Source organism: Melanostigma gelatinosum (assembly GCF_949748355.1).
Source record: "Melanostigma gelatinosum genome assembly, chromosome: 22".
Classification (NCBI taxonomy): Eukaryota; Metazoa; Chordata; class Actinopteri; order Perciformes; family Zoarcidae; genus Melanostigma; species Melanostigma gelatinosum.
Window position 1 is genome coordinate 1224466 of NC_136655.1, and position 23235 is coordinate 1247700.

At 32.2% G+C, this 23235-nt stretch overlaps 1 protein-coding gene across 1 annotated transcript; it reads left to right on the forward strand.

The window, feature by feature from the left end:
• Window positions 1–435: 435 nt before the first annotated feature.
• On the forward strand, window positions 436–23091 carry tymp (thymidine phosphorylase). The gene is made up of 10 exons (XM_079294067.1): window positions 436–563; window positions 18299–18422; window positions 18494–18696; window positions 19990–20088; window positions 20386–20515; window positions 20920–21038; window positions 21266–21428; window positions 21619–21846; window positions 22559–22699; window positions 22779–23091. Exons 2-10 carry the CDS (start codon window positions 18305–18307, stop codon window positions 22919–22921), a joined length of 1344 nt encoding a protein of 447 aa, XP_079150193.1. The 5' UTR covers window positions 436–563; window positions 18299–18304; the 3' UTR covers window positions 22922–23091.
• The last annotated feature ends 144 nt before the right edge of the window (window positions 23092–23235 follow it).

Sequence of the window (23235 nt, forward strand, 5' to 3'; positions counted from 1 at the left end):
TCTGATTCATGGAGAGATACAAATATATATTTAAAAGTATCTGTAAAAACCTTTGAAAAGAAAAGAATATGGAACCCGAATTTATCAAATGTTCAGATTTCTGTTATGTAAATGAGCACATATTAAAAAATATATATATAATAAAAAATATATATAATTCTATATATTGAAATATATAATTCAATATACAGGTTTGCAGGAGCAGTTAAACAAAAGGTCGGTGCTGGGCCAAGCTTCTCAGGAAGGAATGTGTATTCGTTGTCACACGTCTCTGGTATTGGATTTGCATTCTTCTGTGAAGATGTGGCTCAGCAGTCTCCTGCGTTTCCCTGCAAGGTGACTGGTGGTGGCGTACCGCTGCAGTATCACCGAAACAGTTACTTACTCGACAAGTTAAACGTGGTTTCAATAGGGGGGGGGGGCACTGAGTAAACCAGAGCTGAAACCTTATTGGCTGTTAAACTCCTCCCTCCATGCTCTCCCATTGGCCGGTGGACTCCTGACTGTCTTATGATGAGCTGCAGGGTCGACGCACCTCAGTCTGCAGGTCAACACCAGAACAGGTATGCTACCCATTGTGTGAGTGTATATGTATATATATATATATATATATACATATATATATATACACACACACATAAGTAAAAGTATTGATTCGTAGTAGTTGTGTTTTACAATCATATCTGATGTTTCAGGATTAATGTTCCTGCTGCATTGTGTATGTTGCATTTTACTGCTGTAACGTTAGATGTTTGTGTATATATACATATATATATATATATATATATATATATATATATATATATATATATATATATATATATATATATATATATATATATATATATATATATATACTCATAGTATTGTATGTACTCATAGTATTGTATGTCAAAAAAAGTCATAGTATTGTATGTCAAAAAAGTCATGGTGTAGCATGTCGAAAAAAGTCATAGTATAACATGTCAAAAAAGTCATAGTATAGCATGTCGAAAAAAGTCATAGTATAACATGTCAAAAAAAGTCATAGTATAACATGTCAAAAAAGTCACAGTATTGTATGTCAAAAAAAGTCATAATATTGTATGTCGAAAAAAGTCACAGGATTGTATGTCAAAAAAGTCATAGTATTGTATGTCGAAAAAAGTCATCGTATAACATGTCAAAAAAAGTCATAGTATAGCATGTCGAAAAAAGTCATAGTATTGTATGTCAAAAAAAGTCACAGTATTGTATGTCGAAAAAAGTCATCGTATAACATGTCAAAAAAAGTCATAGTATAGCATGTCAAAAAAAGTCACAGTATTGTATGTCGAAAAAAGTCATCGTATAACATGTCAAAAAAAGTCATAGTATAGCATGTCGAAAAAAGTCATAGTATTGTATGTCAAAAAAAGTCACAGTATTGTATGTCGAAAAAATTCATAGTATTGTATGTCAAAAAAAGTCATAGTATTGTATATCGAAAAAAGTCACAGGATTGTATGTCAAAAAGTCACAGTATTGTATGTCAAAAAAAGTCACAGTATAGCATGTCAAAAAAAGTCTAAGTATAGCATGTCGAAAAAAGTCACAGTATTGTATGTCGAAAAAAGTCATAGTATAGCATGTCAAAAAAAGTCTAAGTATAGCATGTCGAAAAAAGTCACAGTATTGTATGTCGAAAAAAGTCATAGTATAACATGTCAAAAAAGTCACAGTATAGCATGTCAAAAAAAGTCATAGTATAGCATGTCAAAAAAAGTCATAGTATAGCATGTCGAAAAAAGTCATAGTATAACATGTCAAAAAAAGTCATAGTATAACATGTCAAAAAAAGTCATAGTATAACATGTCAAAAAAGTCACAGTATTGTATGTCAGAAAAAGTCAAAGTATAACATGTCGAAAAAAGTCACAGTATTGTATGTCAAAAAAAGTCATAATATTGTATGTCGAAAAAAGTCATCGTATAACATGTCAAAAAAAGTCACAGTATAGCATGTCAAAAAAAGTCTAAGTATAGCATGTCAAAAAAAGTCATAGTATAGCATGTCAAAAAAAGTCATAGTATTGTATGTCGAAAAAAGTCACAGTATTGTATGTCGAAAAAAGTCATAGTATAGCATGTCAAAAAAGTCATAGTATTGTATGTCGAAAAAAGTCATCGTATAACATGTCAAAAAAAGTCATAGTATAGCATGTCGAAAAAAGTCATAGTATAGCATGTCAAAAAAAGTCATAGTATTGTATGTCGAAAAAAGTCATAGTATAACATGTCAAAAAAAGTCACAGTATAGCATGTCGAAAAAAGTCATAGTATAGCATGTCAAAAAAAGTCATAGTATAGCATGTCGAAAAAAGTCATAGTATAGCATGTCGAAAAAAGTCATAGTATAGCATGTCGAAAAAAGTCATAGTATAGCATGTCGAAAAAAGTCATAGTATAACATGTCAAAAAAAGTCATAATATTGTATGTCGAAAAAAGTCATCGTATAACATGTCAAAAAAAGTCACAGTATAGCATGTCAAAAAAAGTCTAAGTATAGCATGTCGAAAAAAGTCACAGTATTGTATGTCGAAAAAAGTCATAGTATAGCATGTCAAACAAAGTCATAGTATTGTATGTCGAAAAAAGTCATAGTATAACATGTCAAAAAAAGTCACAGTATAGCATGTCGAAAAAAGTCATAGTATAGCATGTCAAAAAAAGTCATAGTATAGCAGGTCAAAAAAAGTCATAGTATAGCATGTCGAAAAAGTCATAGTATAACATGTCAAAAAAAGTCATAGTATAACATGTCAAAAAAGTCACAGTATTGTATGTCAGAAAAAGTCAAAGTATAACATGTCGAAAAAAGTCACAGTATTGTATGTCAAAAAAAGTCATAATATTGTATGTCGAAAAAAGTCATCGTATAACATGTCAAAAAAAGTCATAGTATAGCATGTCGAAAAAAGGCATAGTATTGTATGTCAAAAAAGTCATAGTATTGTATGTCGAAAAAAGTCATCGTATAGCATGTCGAAAAAAGTCATAGTATTGTATGTCAAAAAAAGTCATAGTATTGTATGTCGAAAAAAGTCATCGTATAACATGTCAAAAAAAGTCATAGTATAGCATGTCGAAAAAAGTCATAGTATTGTATGTCAAAAAAAGTCATAGTATTGTATGTCGAAAAAAGTCATCGTATAACATGTCAAAAAAAGTCATAGTATAGCATGTCGAAAAAAGTCATAGTATAGCATGTCAAAAAAAGTCATAGTATTGTATGTCGAAAAAAGTCATAGTATAGCATGTCGAAAAAAGTCACAGTATTGTATGTCGAAAAAAGTCATAGTATAGCATGTCAAAAAAAGTCATAGTATTGTATGTCGAAAAAAGTCATAGTATAACATGTCAAAAAAAGTCACAGTATAGCATGTCGAAAAAAGTCATAGTATAGCATGTCGAAAAAAGTCATAGTATAGCATGTCGAAAAAAGTCATAGTATAGCATGTCGAAAAAAGTCATAGTATAACATGTAAAAAAAAGTCATAATATTGTATGTCGAAAAAAGTCATCGTATAACATGTCAAAAAAAGTCATAGTATAACATGTCAAAAAAGTCACAGTATTGTATGTCAGAAAAAGTCAAAGTATAACATGTCGAAAAAAGTCACAGTATTGTATGTCAAAAAAAGTCATAATATTGTATGTCGAAAAAAGTCATCGTATAACATGTCAAAAAAAGTCATAGTATAGCATGTCGAAAAAAGTCATAGTATTGTATGTCAAAAAAAGTCATAGTATTGTATGTCGAAAAAAGTCATCGTATAGCATGTCGAAAAAAGTCATAGTATTGTATGTCAAAAAAAGTCATAGTATTGTATGTCGAAAAAAGTCATCGTATAACATGTCAAAAAAAGTCATAGTATAGCATGTCGAAAAAAGTCATAGTATTGTATGTCAAAAAAAGTCACAGTATTGTATGTTGAAAAAAGTCATCGTATAACATGTCAAAAAAAGTCATAGTATAGCATGTCAAAAAAAGTCACAGTATTGTATGTCGAAAAAGTCATCGTATAACATGTCAAAAAAGTCATAGTATAGCATGTCGAAAAAAGTCATAGTATTGTATGTCAAAAAAAGTCATAGTATAGCATGTCGAAAAAAGTCACAGTATTGTATGTCGAAAAAATTCATAGTATTGTATGTCAAAAAAAGTCATAGTATTGTATATCGAAAAAAGTCATAGTATAGCATGTCAAAAAAAGTCATAGTATAGCATGTTGAAAAAAGTCACAGTATTGTATGTCGAAAAAAGTCATTGTATAACATGTCAAAAAAAGTCATAGTATAGCATGTTGAAAAAAGTCACAGTATTGTATGTCAAAAAAACTCATAATATTGTATGTCGAAAAAAGTCACAGGATTGTATGTCAAAAAAGTCATAGTATTGTATGTCGAAAAAAGTCATCGTATAACATGTCAAAAAAAGTCATAGTATAGCATGTCGAAAAAAGTCATAGTATTGTATTTCAAAAAAAGTCATCGTATAACATGTCAAAAAAAGTCATAGTATAGCATGTCGAAAGAAGTCATAGTATTGTATGTCAAAAAAAGTCATCGTATAACATGTCAAAAAAAGTCATAGTATAGCATGTCGAAAAAAGTCACAGTATTGTATGTCGAAAAAAGTCATCGTATAACATGTCAAAAAAAGTCATAGTATAGCATGTCAAAAAAAGTCACAGTATTGTATGTCGAAAAAAGTCATCGTATAACATGTCGAAAAAAGTCATAGTATTGTATGTCAAAAAAAGTCATAGTATAGCATGTCGAAAAAAGTCACAGCATTGTATGTCGAAAAAATTCATAGTATTGTATGTCGAAAAAAGTCATAGTATTGTATGTCAAAAAAAGTCACAGTATTGTATGTCGAAAAAAGTAATCGTATAACATGTCAAAAAAAGTCATAGTATAGCATGTCGAAAAAAGTCATAGTATTGTATGTCAAAAAAAGTCACAGTATTGTATGTCGAAAAAAGTCATAGTATAGCATGTCGAAAAAAGTCATAGTATTGTATGTCGAAAAAAGTCATAGTATAACATGTCAAAAAAAGTCACAGTATAGCATGTCGAAAAAAGTCATAGTATAGCATGTCAAAAAAAGTCATAGTATAGCATGTCGAAAAAAGTCATAGTATTGTATGTCGAAAAAAGTCATAGTATAACATGTCAAAAAAAGTCACAGTATAGCATGTCGAAAAAATTCATAGTATTGTATGTCGAAAAAAGTCATAGTATTGTATGTCAAAAAAAGTCACAGTATTGTATGTCGAAAAAAGTCACAGTATTGTATGTCGAAAAAAGTCATAGTATAGCATGTCAAACAAAGTCATAGTATTGTATGTCGAAAAAAGTCATAGTATAACATGTCAAAAAAAGTCACAGTATAGCATGTCGAAAAAAGTCATAGTATAGCATGTCAAAAAAAGTCATAGTATAGCATGTCAAAAAAAGTCATAGTATAGCATGTCGAAAAAGTCATAGTATAACATGTCAAAAAAAGTCATAGTATAACATGTCAAAAAAGTCACAGTATTGTATGTCGAAAAAAGTCATAGTATAACATGTCAAAAAAAGTCACAGTATAGCATGTCGAAAAAAGTCATAGTATAACATGTCAAAAAAGTCACAGTATAGCATGTCGAAAAAAGTCATAGTATAGCATGTCGAAAAAAGTCATAGTATAGCATGTCGAAAAAAGTCATAGTATAGCATGTCGAAAAAAGTCATAGTATAACATGTCAAAAAAAGTCATAATATTGTATGTCGAAAAAAGTCATCGTATAACATGTCAAAAAAAGTCACAGTATAGCATGTCAAAAAAAGTCTAAGTATAGCATGTCGAAAAAAGTCACAGTATTGTATGTCGAAAAAAGTCATAGTATAGCATGTCAAACAAAGTCATAGTATTGTATGTCGAAAAAAGTCATAGTATAACATGTCAAAAAAAGTCACAGTATAGCATGTCGAAAAAAGTCATAGTATAGCATGTCAAAAAAAGTCATAGTATAGCATGTCAAAAAAAGTCATAGTATAGCATGTCGAAAAAGTCATAGTATAACATGTCAAAAAAAGTCATAGTATAACATGTCAAAAAAGTCACAGTATTGTATGTCAGAAAAAGTCAAAGTATAACATGTCGAAAAAAGTCACAGTATTGTATGTCAAAAAAAGTCATAATATTGTATGTCGAAAAAAGTCATCGTATAACATGTCAAAAAAAGTCATAGTATAGCATGTCGAAAAAAGTCATAGTATTGTATGTCAAAAAAAGTCATAGTATTGTATGTCGAAAAAAGTCATCGTATAGCATGTCGAAAAAAGTCATAGTATTGTATGTCAAAAAAGTCATAGTATTGTATGTCGAAAAAAGTCATCGTATAACATGTCAAAAAAAGTCATAGTATAGCATGTCGAAAAAAGTCATAGTATTGTATGTCAAAAAAAGTCACAGTATTGTATGTTGAAAAAAGTCATCGTATAACATGTCGAAAAAAGTCATCGTATAACATGTCAAAAAAGTCATAGTATAGCATGTCGAAAAAAGTCATAGTATAGCATGTCAAAAAAAGTCATAGTATAGCATGTCGAAAAAGTCATAGTATAACATGTCAAAAAAAGTCATAGTATAACATGTCAAAAAAGTCACAGTATTGTATGTCGAAAAAAGTCATAGTATAACATGTCAAAAAAAGTCACAGTATAGCATGTCGAAAAAAGTCATAGTATAACATGTCAAAAAAAGTCACAGTATAGCATGTCGAAAAAAGTCATAGTATAGCATGTCGAAAAAAGTCATAGTATAGCATGTCGAAAAAAGTCATAGTATAGCATGTCGAAAAAAGTCATAGTATAACATGTCAAAAAAAGTCATAATATTGTATGTCGAAAAAAGTCATCGTATAACATGTCAAAAAAAGTCACAGTATAGCATGTCAAAAAAAGTCTAAGTATAGCATGTCGAAAAAAGTCACAGTATTGTATGTCGAAAAAAGTCATAGTATAGCATGTCAAACAAAGTCATAGTATTGTATGTCGAAAAAAGTCATAGTATAACATGTCAAAAAAAGTCACAGTATAGCATGTCGAAAAAAGTCATAGTATAGCATGTCAAAAAAAGTCATAGTATAGCATGTCAAAAAAAGTCATAGTATAGCATGTCGAAAAAGTCATAGTATAACATGTCAAAAAAAGTCATAGTATAACATGTCAAAAAAGTCACAGTATTGTATGTCAGAAAAAGTCAAAGTATAACATGTCGAAAAAAGTCACAGTATTGTATGTCAAAAAAAGTCATAATATTGTATGTCGAAAAAAGTCATCGTATAACATGTCAAAAAAAAGTCATAGTATAGCATGTCGAAAAAAGTCATAGTATTGTATGTCAAAAAAAGTCATAGTATTGTATGTCGAAAAAAGTCATCGTATAGCATGTCGAAAAAAGTCATAGTATTGTATGTCAAAAAAGTCATAGTATTGTATGTCGAAAAAAGTCATCGTATAACATGTCAAAAAAAGTCATAGTATAGCATGTCGAAAAAAGTCATAGTATTGTATGTCAAAAAAAGTCACAGTATTGTATGTTGAAAAAAGTCATCGTATAACATGTCAAAAAAAGTCATAGTATAGCATGTCAAAAAAAGTCACAGTATTGTATGTCGAAAAAAGTCATCGTATAACATGTCAAAAAAGTCATAGTATAGCATGTCGAAAAAAGTCATAGTATTGTATGTCAAAAAAAGTCATAGTATAGCATGTCGAAAAAAGTCACAGTATTGTATGTCGAAAAAATTCATAGTATTGTATGTCAAAAAAAGTCATAGTATTGTATATCGAAAAAAGTCATAGTATAGCATGTCAAAAAAAGTCATAGTATAGCATGTTGAAAAAAGTCACAGTATTGTATGTCAAAAAAACTCATAATATTGTATGTCGAAAAAAGTCACAGGATTGTATGTCAAAAAAGTCATAGTATTGTATGTCGAAAAAAGTCATCGTATAACATGTCAAAAAAAGTCATAGTATAGCATGTCGAAAAAAGTCATAGTATTGTATTTCAAAAAAAGTCATCGTATAACATGTCAAAAAAAGTCATAGTATAGCATGTCGAAAGAAGTCATAGTATTGTATGTCAAAAAAAGTCATCGTATAACATGTCAAAAAAAGTCATAGTATAGCATGTCGAAAAAAGTCACAGTATTGTATGTCGAAAAAAGTCATCGTATAACATGTCAAAAAAAGTCATAGTATAGCATGTCAAAAAAAGTCACAGTATTGTATGTCGAAAAAAGTCATCGTATAATATGTCAAAAAAAGTCATAGTATAGCATGTCAAAAAAAGTCACAGTATTGTATGTCAAAAAAAGTCACAGTATTGTATGTCGAAAAAAGTCATCGTATAACATGTCGAAAAAAGTCATAGTATTGTATGTCGAAAAAATTCATAGTATTGTATGTCGAAAAAAGTCATAGTATTGTATGTCAAAAAAAGTCACAGTATTGTATGTCGAAAAAAGTAATCGTATAACATGTCAAAAAAAGTAATCGTATAACATGTCAAAAAAAGTCACAGTATAGCATGTCAAAAAAGTCACAGTATAGCATGTCGAAAAAATTCATAGTATTGTATGTCAAAAAAAGTCATAGTATAGCATGTCGAAAAAAGTCACAGCATTGTATGTCGAAAAAATTCATAGTATTGTATGTCGAAAAAAGTCATAGTATTGTATGTCAAAAAAAGTCACAGTATTGTATGTCGAAAAAAGTAATCGTATAACATGTCAAAAAAAGTCATAGTATAGCATGTCGAAAAAAGTCATAGTATTGTATGTCAAAAAAAGTCACAGTATTGTATGTCGAAAAAAGTCATAGTATAGCATGTCGAAAAAAGTCATAGTATTGTATGTCGAAAAAAGTCATAGTATAACATGTCAAAAAAAGTCACAGTATAGCATGTCGAAAAAAGTCATAGTATAGCATGTCAAAAAAAGTCATAGTATAGCATGTCGAAAAAAGTCATAGTATTGTATGTCGAAAAAAGTCATAGTATAACATGTCAAAAAAAGTCACAGTATAGCATGTCGAAAAAATTCATAGTATTGTATGTCGAAAAAAGTCATAGTATTGTATGTCAAAAAAAGTCACAGTATTGTATGTCGAAAAAAGTCACAGTATTGTATGTCGAAAAAAGTCATAGTATAGCATGTCAAACAAAGTCATAGTATTGTATGTCGAAAAAAGTCATAGTATAACATGTCAAAAAAAGTCACAGTATAGCATGTCGAAAAAAGTCATAGTATAGCATGTCAAAAAAAGTCATAGTATAGCATGTCAAAAAAAGTCATAGTATAGCATGTCGAAAAAGTCATAGTATAACATGTCAAAAAAAGTCATAGTATAACATGTCAAAAAAGTCACAGTATTGTATGTCGAAAAAAGTCATAGTATAACATGTAAAAAAAAGTCACAGTATAGCATGTCGAAAAAAGTCATAGTATAACATGTCAAAAAAAGTCACAGTATAGCATGTCGAAAAAAGTCATAGTATAGCATGTCGAAAAAAGTCATAGTATAGCATGTCGAAAAAAGTCATAGTATAGCATGTCGAAAAAAGTCATAGTATAACATGTCAAAAAAAGTCATAATATTGTATGTCGAAAAAAGTCATCGTATAACATGTCAAAAAAAGTCACAGTATAGCATGTCAAAAAAAGTCTAAGTATAGCATGTCGAAAAAAGTCACAGTATTGTATGTCGAAAAAAGTCATAGTATAGCATGTCAAACAAAGTCATAGTATTGTATGTCGAAAAAAGTCATAGTATAACATGTCAAAAAAAGTCACAGTATAGCATGTCGAAAAAAGTCATAGTATAGCATGTCAAAAAAAGTCATAGTATAGCATGTCAAAAAAAGTCATAGTATAGCATGTCGAAAAAGTCATAGTATAACATGTCAAAAAAAGTCATAGTATAACATGTCAAAAAAGTCACAGTATTGTATGTCAGAAAAAGTCAAAGTATAACATGTCGAAAAAAGTCACAGTATTGTATGTCAAAAAAAGTCATAATATTGTATGTCGAAAAAAGTCATCGTATAACATGTCAAAAAAAGTCATAGTATAGCATGTCGAAAAAAGTCATAGTATTGTATGTCAAAAAAAGTCATAGTATTGTATGTCGAAAAAAGTCATCGTATATCATGTCGAAAAAAGTCATAGTATTGTATGTCAAAAAAGTCATAGTATTGTATGTCGAAAAAAGTCATCGTATAACATGTCAAAAAAAGTCATAGTATAGCATGTCGAAAAAAGTCATAGTATTGTATGTCAAAAAAAGTCACAGTATTGTATGTTGAAAAAAGTCATCGTATAACATGTCAAAAAAAGTCATAGTATAGCATGTCAAAAAAAGTCACAGTATTGTATGTCGAAAAAAGTCATCGTATAACATGTCAAAAAAGTCATAGTATAGCATGTCGAAAAAAGTCATAGTATAGCATGTCAAAAAAAGTCATAGTATAGCATGTCGAAAAAGTCATAGTATAACATGTCAAAAAAAGTCATAGTATAACATGTCAAAAAAGTCACAGTATTGTATGTCGAAAAAAGTCATAGTATAACATGTCAAAAAAAGTCACAGTATAGCATGTCGAAAAAAGTCATAGTATAACATGTCAAAAAAAGTCACAGTATAGCATGTCGAAAAAAGTCATAGTATAGCATGTCGAAAAAAGTCATAGTATAGCATGTCGAAAAAAGTCATAGTATAGCATGTCGAAAAAAGTCATAGTATAACATGTCAAAAAAAGTCATAATATTGTATGTCGAAAAAAGTCATCGTATAACATGTCAAAAAAAGTCACAGTATAGCATGTCAAAAAAAGTCTAAGTATAGCATGTCGAAAAAAGTCACAGTATTGTATGTCGAAAAAAGTCATAGTATAGCATGTCAAACAAAGTCATAGTATTGTATGTCGAAAAAAGTCATAGTATAACATGTCAAAAAAAGTCACAGTATAGCATGTCGAAAAAAGTCATAGTATAGCATGTCAAAAAAAGTCATAGTATAGCATGTCAAAAAAAGTCATAGTATAGCATGTCGAAAAAGTCATAGTATAACATGTCAAAAAAAGTCATAGTATAACATGTCAAAAAAGTCACAGTATTGTATGTCAGAAAAAGTCAAAGTATAACATGTCGAAAAAAGTCACAGTATTGTATGTCAAAAAAAGTCATAATATTGTATGTCGAAAAAAGTCATCGTATAACATGTCAAAAAAAAGTCATAGTATAGCATGTCGAAAAAAGTCATAGTATTGTATGTCAAAAAAAGTCATAGTATTGTATGTCGAAAAAAGTCATCGTATAGCATGTCGAAAAAAGTCATAGTATTGTATGTCAAAAAAGTCATAGTATTGTATGTCGAAAAAAGTCATCGTATAACATGTCAAAAAAAGTCATAGTATAGCATGTCGAAAAAAGTCATAGTATTGTATGTCAAAAAAAGTCACAGTATTGTATGTTGAAAAAAGTCATCGTATAACATGTCAAAAAAAGTCATAGTATAGCATGTCAAAAAAGTCACAGTATTGTATGTCGAAAAAAGTCATCGTATAACATGTCAAAAAAGTCATAGTATAGCATGTCGAAAAAAGTCATAGTATTGTATGTCAAAAAAAGTCATAGTATAGCATGTCGAAAAAAGTCACAGTATTGTATGTCGAAAAAATTCATAGTATTGTATGTCAAAAAAAGTCATAGTATTGTATATCGAAAAAAGTCATAGTATAGCATGTCAAAAAAAGTCATAGTATAGCATGTTGAAAAAAGTCACAGTATTGTATGTCAAAAAAACTCATAATATTGTATGTCGAAAAAAGTCACAGGATTGTATGTCAAAAAAGTCATAGTATTGTATGTCGAAAAAAGTCATCGTATAACATGTCAAAAAATGTCATAGTATAGCATGTCGAAAAAAGTCATAGTATTGTATTTCAAAAAAAGTCATCGTATAACATGTCAAAAAAAGTCATAGTATAGCATGTCGAAAGAAGTCATAGTATTGTATGTCAAAAAAAGTCATCGTATAACATGTCAAAAAAAGTCATAGTATAGCATGTCGAAAAAAGTCACAGTATTGTATGTCGAAAAAAGTCATCGTATAACATGTCAAAAAAAGTCATAGTATAGCATGTCAAAAAAAGTCACAGTATTGTATGTCGAAAAAAGTCATCGTATAATATGTCAAAAAAAGTCATAGTATAGCATGTCAAAAAAAGTCACAGTATTGTATGTCAAAAAAAGTCACAGTATTGTATGTCGAAAAAAGTCATCGTATAACATGTCGAAAAAAGTCATAGTATTGTATGTCGAAAAAATTCATAGTATTGTATGTCGAAAAAAGTCATAGTATTGTATGTCAAAAAAAGTCACAGTATTGTATGTCGAAAAAAGTAATCGTATAACATGTCAAAAAAAGTAATCGTATAACATGTCAAAAAAAGTCACAGTATAGCATGTCAAAAAAGTCACAGTATAGCATGTCGAAAAAATTCATAGTATTGTATGTCGAAAAAAGTCATAGTATTGTATGTCAAAAAAAGTCACAGTATTGTATGTCGAAAAAAGTCACAGTATTGTATGTCGAAAAAAGTCATAGTATAGCATGTCAAACAAAGTCATAGTATTGTATGTCGAAAAAAGTCATAGTATAACATGTCAAAAAAAGTCACAGTATAGCATGTCGAAAAAAGTCATAGTATAGCATGTCAAAAAAAGTCATAGTATAGCATGTCAAAAAAAGTCATAGTATAGCATGTCGAAAAAGTCATAGTATAACATGTCAAAAAAAGTCATAGTATAACATGTCAAAAAAGTCACAGTATTGTATGTCAGAAAAAGTCAAAGTATAACATGTCGAAAAAAGTCACAGTATTGTATGTCAAAAAAAGTCATAATATTGTATGTCGAAAAAAGTCATCGTATAACATGTCAAAAAAAGTCATAGTATAGCATGTCGAAAAAAGTCATAGTATTGTATGTCAAAAAAAGTCATAGTATTGTATGTCGAAAAAAGTCATCGTATAGCATGTCGAAAAAAGTCATAGTATTGTATGTCAAAAAAAGTCATAGTATTGTATGTCGAAAAAAGTCATCGTATAACATGTCAAAAAAAGTCATAGTATAGCATGTCGAAAAAAGTCATAGTATTGTATGTCAAAAAAAGTCACAGTATTGTATGTTGAAAAAAGTCATCGTATAACATGTCAAAAAAAGTCATAGTATAGCATGTCAAAAAAAGTCACAGTATTGTATGTCGAAAAAAGTCATCGTATAACATGTCAAAAAAGTCATAGTATAGCATGTCGAAAAAGTCATAGTATTGTATGTCAAAAAAAGTCATAGTATAGCATGTCGAAAAAAGTCACAGTATTGTATGTCGAAAAAATTCATAGTATTGTATGTCAAAAAAAGTCATAGTATTGTATATCGAAAAAAGTCATAGTATAGCATGTCAAAAAAAGTCATAGTATAGCATGTTGAAAAAAGTCACAGTATTGTATGTCGAAATAAGTCATTGTATAACATGTCAAAAAAAGTCATAGTATAGCATGTTGAAAAAAGTCACAGTATTGTATGTCAAAAAAACTCATAATATTGTATGTCGAAAAAAGTCACAGGATTGTATGTCAAAAAAGTCATAGTATTGTATGTCGAAAAAAGTCATCGTATAACATGTCAAAAAAAGTCATAGTATAGCATGTCGAAAAAAGTCATAGTATTGTATTTCAAAAAAAGTCATCGTATAACATGTCAAAAAAAGTCATAGTATAGCATGTCGAAAGAAGTCATAGTATTGTATGTCAAAAAAAGTCATCGTATAACATGTCAAAAAAAGTCATAGTATAGCATGTCGAAAAAAGTCACAGTATTATATGTCGAAAAACGTCATCGTATAACATGTCAAAAAAAGTCATAGTATAGCATGTCAAAAAAAGTCACAGTATTGTATGTCGAAAAAAGTCATCGTATAACATGTCAAAAAAGTCATAGTATAGCATGTCGAAAAAAGTCATAGTATTGTATGTCAAAAAAAGTCATAGTATAGCATGTCGAAAAAAGTCACAGCATTGTATGTCGAAAGAATTCATAGTATTGTATGTCGAAAAAAGTCATAGTATTGTATGTCAAAAAAGTCACAGTATTGTATGTCGAAAAAAGTAATCGTATAACATGTCAAAAAAAGTCATAGTATAGCATGTCGAAAAAAGTCACAGTATTGTATGTCAAAAAAAGTCACAGTATTGTATGTCGAAAAAAGTCATAGTATAGCATGTCGAAAAAAGTCATAGTATTGTATGTCGAAAAAAGTCATAGTATAACATGTCAAAAAAAGTCACAGTATAGCATGTCGAAAAAAGTCATAGTATAGCATGTCAAAAAAAGTCATAGTATAGCATGTCGAAAAAAGTCATAGTATTGTATGTCGAAAAAAGTCATAGTATAACATGTCAAAAAAAGTCACAGTATAGCATGTCGAAAAAATTCATAGTATTGTATGTCAAAAAAAGTCATAGTATTGTATGTCAAAAAAAGTCACAGTATTGTATGTCGAAAAAAGTCATCGTATAACATGTCAAAAAAAGTCATAGTATAGCATGTCGAAAAAAGTCATAGTATTGTATGTCAAAAAAAGTCACAGTATTGTATGTCGAAAAAAGTCATAGTATAGCATGTCGAAAAAAGTCATAGTATTGTATGTCGAAAAAAGTCATAGTATAACATGTCAAAAAAAGTCACAGTATAGCATGTCGAAAAAAGTCATAGTATAGCATGTCAAAAAAAGTCATAGTATAGCATGTCAAAAAAAGTCATAGTATAGCATGTCGAAAAAAGTCATAGTATAACATGTCAAAAAAAGTCATAGTATAACATGTCAAAAAAGTCACAGTATTGTATGTCAGAAAAAGTCAAAGTATAACATGTCGAAAAAAGTCACAGTATTGTATGTCAAAAAAAGTCATAGTATAGCATGTCGAAAAAAGTCATAATATTGTATGTCAAAAAAAGTAATAGTATTGTATGTCGAAAAAAGTCATCGTATAACATGTCAAAAAAAGTCATAGTATAGCATGTCGAAAAAAGTCATAGTATTGTATGTCAAAAAAAGTCACAGTATTGTATGTCGAAAAAAGTCATCGTATAACATGTCAAAAAAAGTCATAGTATAGCATGTCAAAAAAAGTCACAGTATTGTATGTCGAAAAAAGTCATCGTATAACATGTCAAAAAAAGTCATAGTATAGCATGTCGAAAAAAGTCATAGTATTGTATGTCAAAAAAAGTCATAGTATAGCATGTCGAAAAAAGTCACAGTATTGTATGTCGAAAAAATTCATAGTATTGTATGTCAAAAAAAGTCATAGTATTGTATATCGAAAAAAGTCATAGTATAGCATGTCAAAAAAAGTCATAGTATAGCATGTTGAAAAAAGTCACAGTATTGTATATCGAAAAAAGTCATAGTATAGCATGTCAAAAAAAGTCATAGTATAACATGTCAAAAAAAGTCATAGTATTGTATGTCGAAAAAAGTCACAGGATTGTATGTCAAAAAAAGTCATAGTATAGCATGTCAAAAAAAGTCATAGTATAACATGTCAAAAAAAGTCATAGTATTGTATGTCGAAAAAAGTCACAGGATTGTATGTCAAAAAAAGTCATAGTATAGCATGTCGAAAAAAGTCACAGTATTGTATGTCGAAAAAAGTCACAGTATTGTATGTCGAAAAAAGTCATAGTATTGTATGTCAAAAAAATTCATAGTATTGTATGTCAAAAAAAGTCATAGTATAGCATGTCGAAAAATGTCATATCATAGCATGTCGAAAAAAGTCACAGTATTGTATGTCTAAAAAAGCTATACTATAGCATGTCGAAAAAAGTCATAGTATAGCATGTCAAAAAAAGTCATAGTATAGCATGTCGAGAAAAGTCGCAGAATTGTATGTCAAAAAAAGTCATAGTATTGTATGTCAGAAAAAGTCATAGTATAACATGTCAAAAATGTCATAGTATAGCATGTCGAAAAAAGTCACAGTATTGTATGTCAAAAAAGTCACAGGATTGTATGTCGAAAAAAGTCACAGTATTGTATGTCAAAAAAAGTCATAGTATAGCATGTCGAAAAAGTCACTGTATTGTATGTCAAAAAAAGTCATAGTATTGTATGTCAAAAAAAGTCATAGTATAGTATGTCGAAAAAAGTCACAGTATTGTATGTCGAAAAAAGTCATAGTATTGTATGTCAAAAAAGTCACAGGATTGTATGTCAAAAAAAGTCATAGTATAGCATGTCGAAAAAAGTCACAGTATTGCATGTCAAAAAAAGTCATAGTATAGTATGTCGAAAAAAGTCATAGTATTGTATGTCAAAAAAAGTCATAGTATAGTATGTCGAAAAAAGTCATAGTATTGTATGTCGAAAAAAGTCATAGTATAGCATGTCGAAAAAAGTCATAGTATTGTATGTCAAAAAAAGTCATAGTATAGCATGTCGAAAAAAGTCACAGTATTGTATGTCGAAAAAATTCATAGTATTGTATGTCAAAAAAAGTCATAGTATTGTATATCGAAAAAAGTCATAGTATAGCATGTCAAAAAAAGTCATAGTATAGCATGTTGAAAAAAGTCACAGTATTGTATATCGAAAAAAGTCATAGTATAGCATGTCAAAAAAAGTCATAGTATAGCATGTCAAAAAAAGTCATAGTATAACATGTCAAAAAAAGTCATAGTATTGTATGTCGAAAAAAGTCACAGGATTGTATGTCAAAAAAAGTCATAGTATAGCATGTCGAAAAAAGTCACAGTATTGTATGTCGAAAAAAGTCACAGTATTGTATGTCGAAAAAGTCATAGTATTGTATGTCAAAAAAATTCATAGTATTGTATGTCAAAAAAAGTCATAGTATAGCATGTCGAAAAATGTCATATCATAGCATGTCGAAAAAAGTCATAGTATTGTATGTCTAAAAAAGCTATACTATAGCATGTCGAAAAAAGTCATAGTATAGCATGTCAAAAAAAGTCATAGTATAGCATGTCGAGAAAAGTCGCAGAATTGTATGTCAAAAAAAGTCATAGTATTGTATGTCAGAAAAAGTCATAGTATAACATGTCAAAAATGTCATAGTATAGCATGTCGAAAAAAGTCACAGTATTGTATGTCAAAAAAGTCACAGGATTGTATGTCGAAAAAGTCACTGTATTGTATGTCAAAAAAAGTCACAGTATTGTATGTCGAAAAAAGTCATAGTATTGTATGTCAAAAAAGTCACAGGATTGTATGTCAAAAAAAGTCATAGTATAGCATGTCGAAAAAAGTCACAGTATTGCATGTCAAAAAAAGTCATAGTATAGCATGTCGAAAAAGTCATAGTATTGTATGTCGAAAAAAGTCACAGTATTGTATGTCGAAAAAAGTCATAGTATTGTATGTCAAAAAAGTCACAGGATTGTATGTCAAAAAAAGTCATAGTATAGCATGTCGAAAAAAGTCACAGTATTGCATGTCAAAAAAAGTCATAGTATAGTATGTCGAAAAAAGTCATAGTATTGTATGTCAAAAAAAGTCATAGTATAGTATGTCGAAAAAAGTCATAGTATTGTATGTCGAAAAAAGTCATAGTATAGCATGTCGAGAAAAGTCGCAGAATTGTATGTCAAAAAAAGTCATAGTATTGTATGTCAGAAAAAGTCATAGTATAACATGTCAAAAATGTCATAGTATAGCATGTCGAAAAAAGTCACAGTATTGTATGTCAAAAAAGTCACAGGATTGTATGTCGAAAAAAGTCACAGTATTGTATGTAAAAAAAAGTCATAGTATAGCATGTCGAAAAAGTCACTGTATTGTATGTCAAAAAAAGTCACAGTATTGTATGTCGAAAAAAGTCATAGTATTGTATGTCAAAAAAGTCACAGGATTGTATGTCAAAAAAAGTCATAGTATAGCATGTCGAAAAAAGTCACAGTATTGCATGTCAAAAAAAGTCATAGTATAGTATGTCGAAAAAAGTCATAGTATTGTATGTCGAAAAAAGTCATAGTGTAGTATATATGACTTTTTTCGACATGCTATACTATGATTTTTTTCGACATGCTATACATCTTGTATTCTGTCATGTATATCGTCTGATAAAGTTTTAATCTCATGTTCGGATAATCTCGAGGTGAAAGATTCATCGACAGGTTGTTGTTCTTCCAGGTCGACATGACGTCCATCCCAGATCTGATCAAGAAGAAGAGAGACGGAGGAGCGCTGAGCGACGAAGAGATCAAAACCTTCATCCACGCCGTCACCAACAGAACGATAGAAGAAAGTCAGACAGGTCCGAACCGGCTCACTCTCACGTTCACACACTGTGCTGAGGTCGTGATCCACCGCTTCCTCTCCACGAAGGGGCCATGCTGATGGCCATCTGGCTGAAGGGGATGGTCCAAGAGGAGGTCGAGAACCTGACCAGGGCGATGATGTCATCGGGGGAAGTGATGTCATGGCCGAAGGAGTGGGCGGGGCTGGTGGTTGACAAACACTCAACGGGAGGAGTGGGGGATAAAGTCAGTCTGGTGTTAGCGCCGGCGCTAGCTGCCTGTGGATGCAAGGTACGCCCGCCTCATCACACCTGTACTCATCACACCTCACACCTGTACTCATCACACCTGTACTCATCACACCTCACACCTGTACTCATCACACCTGTACTCATCACACCTGTACTCATCACACCTGTACTCATCACACCTGTACTCATCACACCTCACACCTGTACTCATCACACCTGTACTCATCACACCTGTAGTCATCACACATCACACCTGTGCTCATCACACATCACATCTGTACTCATCACACCTGTACTCATCACACATCACACCTGTGCTCATCACACATCACATCTGTACTCATCACACCTGTACTCATCACACCCGTACTCATCACACCTGTACACCTCACACCTGTACTCATCACACATCACACCTGTACTCATCATACATCACACCTGTGCTCATCACACCTGTACTCATCACACCCGTACTCATCACACCTGTACACCTCACACCTGTACTCATCACACATCACACCTGTACTCATCACACCTGTACTCATCACACCCGTACTCATCACACCTGTACACCTCACACCTGTACTCATCACACATCACACCTGTACTCATCACACCTGTACTCATCACACCCGTACTCATCACACCTGTACACCTCACACCTGTACTCATCACACATCACACCTGTACTCATCACACATCACACCTGTGCTCATCACACCTGTGCTCATCACACCTGTGATCATCACACCTGTACACCTCACACCTGTACTCATCACACATCACACCTGTATTCATCACACCTGTACTCATCACACATCACACCTGTGCTCATCACACATGTGCTCATCACACCTGTACTCATCACACATCACACCTGTGCTCATCACACCTGTACTCATCACACCTGTACTCATCACACCTGTACTCATCACACCTGTGCTCATCACACCTGTGCTCATCACACATCACACCTGTACTCATCACACCTGTGCTCATCACACCTGTGCTCATCACACATCACACCTGTGCTCATCACACCTGTACTCATCACACCTGTACTCATCACACATCACACCTGTACTCATCACACCTGTGCTCATCACACATCACACCTGTACTCATCACACCTGTGCTCATCACACCTGTGCTCATCACACCTGTGCTCATCACACCTGTGCTCATCACACCTGTGCTCATCACACCTGTGCTCATCACACCTGTGCTCATCACACATCACACCTGTGCTCATCACACCTGTGCTCATCACACCTGTACGTCTGTGATGTCATAACCACAGGTGTGTGTGTGTGTGTGTGTGTGTGCTTGTCAGGTGCCGATGATCAGTGGGCGGGGCTTGGCTCACACAGGAGGAACTCTGGATAAACTGGAATCGATTCCGGGATTCAATGTCCACCAATCAGCAGCTCAGGTGCAACAAACAAACAGTGATGAAATGAAAAACAAATAAGTCGTATTCAAGTATTAGCATCGAAATATACTTAAAGTACTCATTATATTATGAACATGTTCTCACTCATACAACGGTTCGTATGATATTTTTTGTGCGTTTTCATACGAGAACAAAATGAAATGACAGAATGATCGTCTGAATCTAAAGATCTTTAGCAGTTTTTCCTCCTCGGGTCTACGAACACTTTACATCCTCGTCTCTCTGTACCTCTGTACTGTACTCATCAGTGGTGGTTTAAATGTGCTGACTGTGCAGATCCTGGAGATCCTGCGCTCAGTGGGCTGTTGCATTGTGGGTCAGACGGAGACGTTGGTTCCTGCAGATCGAGTCCTGTACGCTCTGCGGGACGTCACCAGCACCGTGGACAGCCTCCCACTGATCACTGGTATGAACCGCTGTTAGTTATGGAGGACCGAATAAATGACACAATAAATAATATGTATGAAATATTAAAGAAATAGAAATAAAAGCCTCAAAATCAAATGAATGTGCACGTTAATCTAAAAATAAATATATTTGTAGAGCAATACAAAAATCAATAGAATGCATATTTATATTTGACAAATATTTGTATTTATTTATTAGCATATTTACTTATATACTTCTATTCTGTTTACATTAATTTCATTTTTTTACTTCTCGATATGTTTATTTATTATTATAATGTATAATTAATAATTATAATGACAGTTTGAGTCCTTCATGACTACACACGTTACAGCGACAGCACTGCTGAGCTGCATATGAATATGAATATGAATATGAATATGAGCGTGTTGGTGGTTTCAGGCTCCATCATGTCAAAGAAAGGAGCCGAGTCTCTGAGCGCGCTGGTGTTGGACGTCAAGTTTGGACGAGCGGCTCTTTACAAAGACCTGCAGAGCGCCAAAGAACTCGCACAGTTATTAGTACGTTCATTCAATATCAATCATAATGAGATGTATATGTTAATGTATGTTCATAAGCTTAATGTATTAGTTATAAATGTTGAGGTTTGGACGACACACTTTTCGCCATTTCTCACTATTTTAACAAAGCTCACCGATCGATTACTGGAGAAAGTGATCAGCAGATGAATCCATGATGTAATCACTATGACGTATGTGATGATGATGACGCTGGTGTCTTATCTCAGGTGCGCGTGGGGAACGGGCTGGGCGTGCCTACGGGGGCCATCCTCAGCAGGATGGACGCCACGATTGGTGGATGTGTGGGCAACAGTCTGGAGGTGATCGAGTCTCTGGAGACGCTGAAGGGGAACGGACCCGACGACCTGATGGAGCTGGTCACCACTCTGGGTAACGACATTCTTCTTGTTCCCTGAAGTACTCGCTGAAGTCCTGGTTTAGACTTGAAGACATTTATGGTTTGATTTACTTCCTTATTGTGCTTTATTTGTCGTAAGTGGAATTTTACAGTTGGATGAAACATGATAATTGATGATTAACTCGCTGCCTCACTGAGCTGACGTGTTGAGTGTTTGTGCAGGCAGCCTGCTGCTGAAGATGACCGGCTCGGTGTCCGACCTATCAGAGGGCAGAAGGCGGATTTGTGACGCTGTGATTGGTGGAGCTGCTCTGTCCAAGTTCCAGGCCATGATGGAGGCTCAGGGCGTGGCCAATGAGACGGCTCGGTCGCTGTGCTCCGCCCACACAGATTACTACAGCGTGCTGAGAAAGTCTGAGCATCAGATGGAACTGAAGACGCCTGCAGACGGTAAACAAAGAGATACACAAATAAATACACAAGAAATACACAAAGAAATACACAAAGAAATACACAAGAAATACACAAGAAATACACAAATAAATACACAAGAAATACACAAAGAAATACACAAGAAATACACAAAGAAATACACAAGAAATACACAAAGAAATACACAAGAAATACGCAAAACGTTTCCCACACTTTATATATTGAAGAGGAGCTTTTATTCTGAAGGGCACACAGGTTGTATGTAGTCAACAGTAGTCTTTATAATTACTTACTTATATCTTAACTTGAGTACTAACATATATTTTTACTTAGGTTACATACTTCACTTACTAACATACTTATATCATTAGCTACTTACACTTTTACTAACTTACGTACTTATGTACTTACCGACTTATATCTTTTCATACTTACGTACTTATATATTTACTTGTTTACATTTTTACTCACTTACGTATTTATATATTTACTAATATATACTTCTACTCACATATGTACTATTTTTACTTACCTATGTATTTATATATTTACTTACCAGCTATTTTCTGTTCATAAAATGTATAATAGAAAGTTATAAAGCTTCATCTGGACGTTTTCAATCGTTACATCTTCTATAAATCTGAGTGATAATATTCAGATGGTTAACATTGATCAACATGAATGCAGCTGATGTGAAGCACAGGTTGAGGTTGTCCCTCTCGTCCTGCAGGTGTCGTCGTGGATGTTGGAGGTTTGAAGTTAGCGGAAGTTCTTCATAAATTGGGGGCGGGACGATCGAAAGCCGGAGGACCTGTCAATCACAGCGTAGGGGCGGAGCTACTGGTGTCGCTGGGTCAGAGGGTCAGGAAAGGTGAGAGGTCGATGAGGATGATGAGGATGAGTTCCAGGATTGTTAAACTCTTGATGGTGTGTACTTTGTGTATTTTCAGGTGAATCCTGGCTGCGGCTCCATTATGAGGATCCGGCTCCGAGTCCAGACCAGATCCATGGCCTGCAGAGCGCTCTGACTCTGGGAACGCGTGAAAACACACAAACACGGACTCTAGTGGAGGACGTGCTGCTGCCTCAGTGACACCGTTTAATACTTGCATTCATCAAGTACAAGTCCGGACTTCTAAACTCTACTAAAATAAAAGTGCAATGTATCAGCGCGCGATGTGCTCCTGCAGAATCATGACCCACTTCAGAATATGTATCACATTATTGTATTATAATCATTGATGCATTAATGTCTTGGTGATGGTTGAGCTGATTTTAATTGAATAAATAACTTTAAAAGCTGCTTGTTTAATCTATAAAGTACATCATTAAATACCAGAATCTGCAAAGTAAGTAAAATACTTGAGTATATATATTTGAGTATATGAGCCTCCAATTCGGCATTTT

What these genes read in the sequence shown, in the direction of transcription:
- tymp (XM_079294067.1), top strand. Translation starts at nt 18,305, where the DNA reads ATGACGTCCATCCCAGATCTGATCAAGAAGAAGAGAGACGGAGGAGCG. An exon ending in AAGAACTCGCACAGTTATTA is followed by an intron (nt 21,039 to 21,265) that starts GTACGTTCATTC and finishes GTCTTATCTCAG; the next exon opens with GTGCGCGTGGGGAACGGGCT. An exon ending in ACTGAAGACGCCTGCAGACG is followed by an intron (nt 21,847 to 22,558) that starts GTAAACAAAGAG and finishes CTCGTCCTGCAG; the next exon opens with GTGTCGTCGTGGATGTTGGA.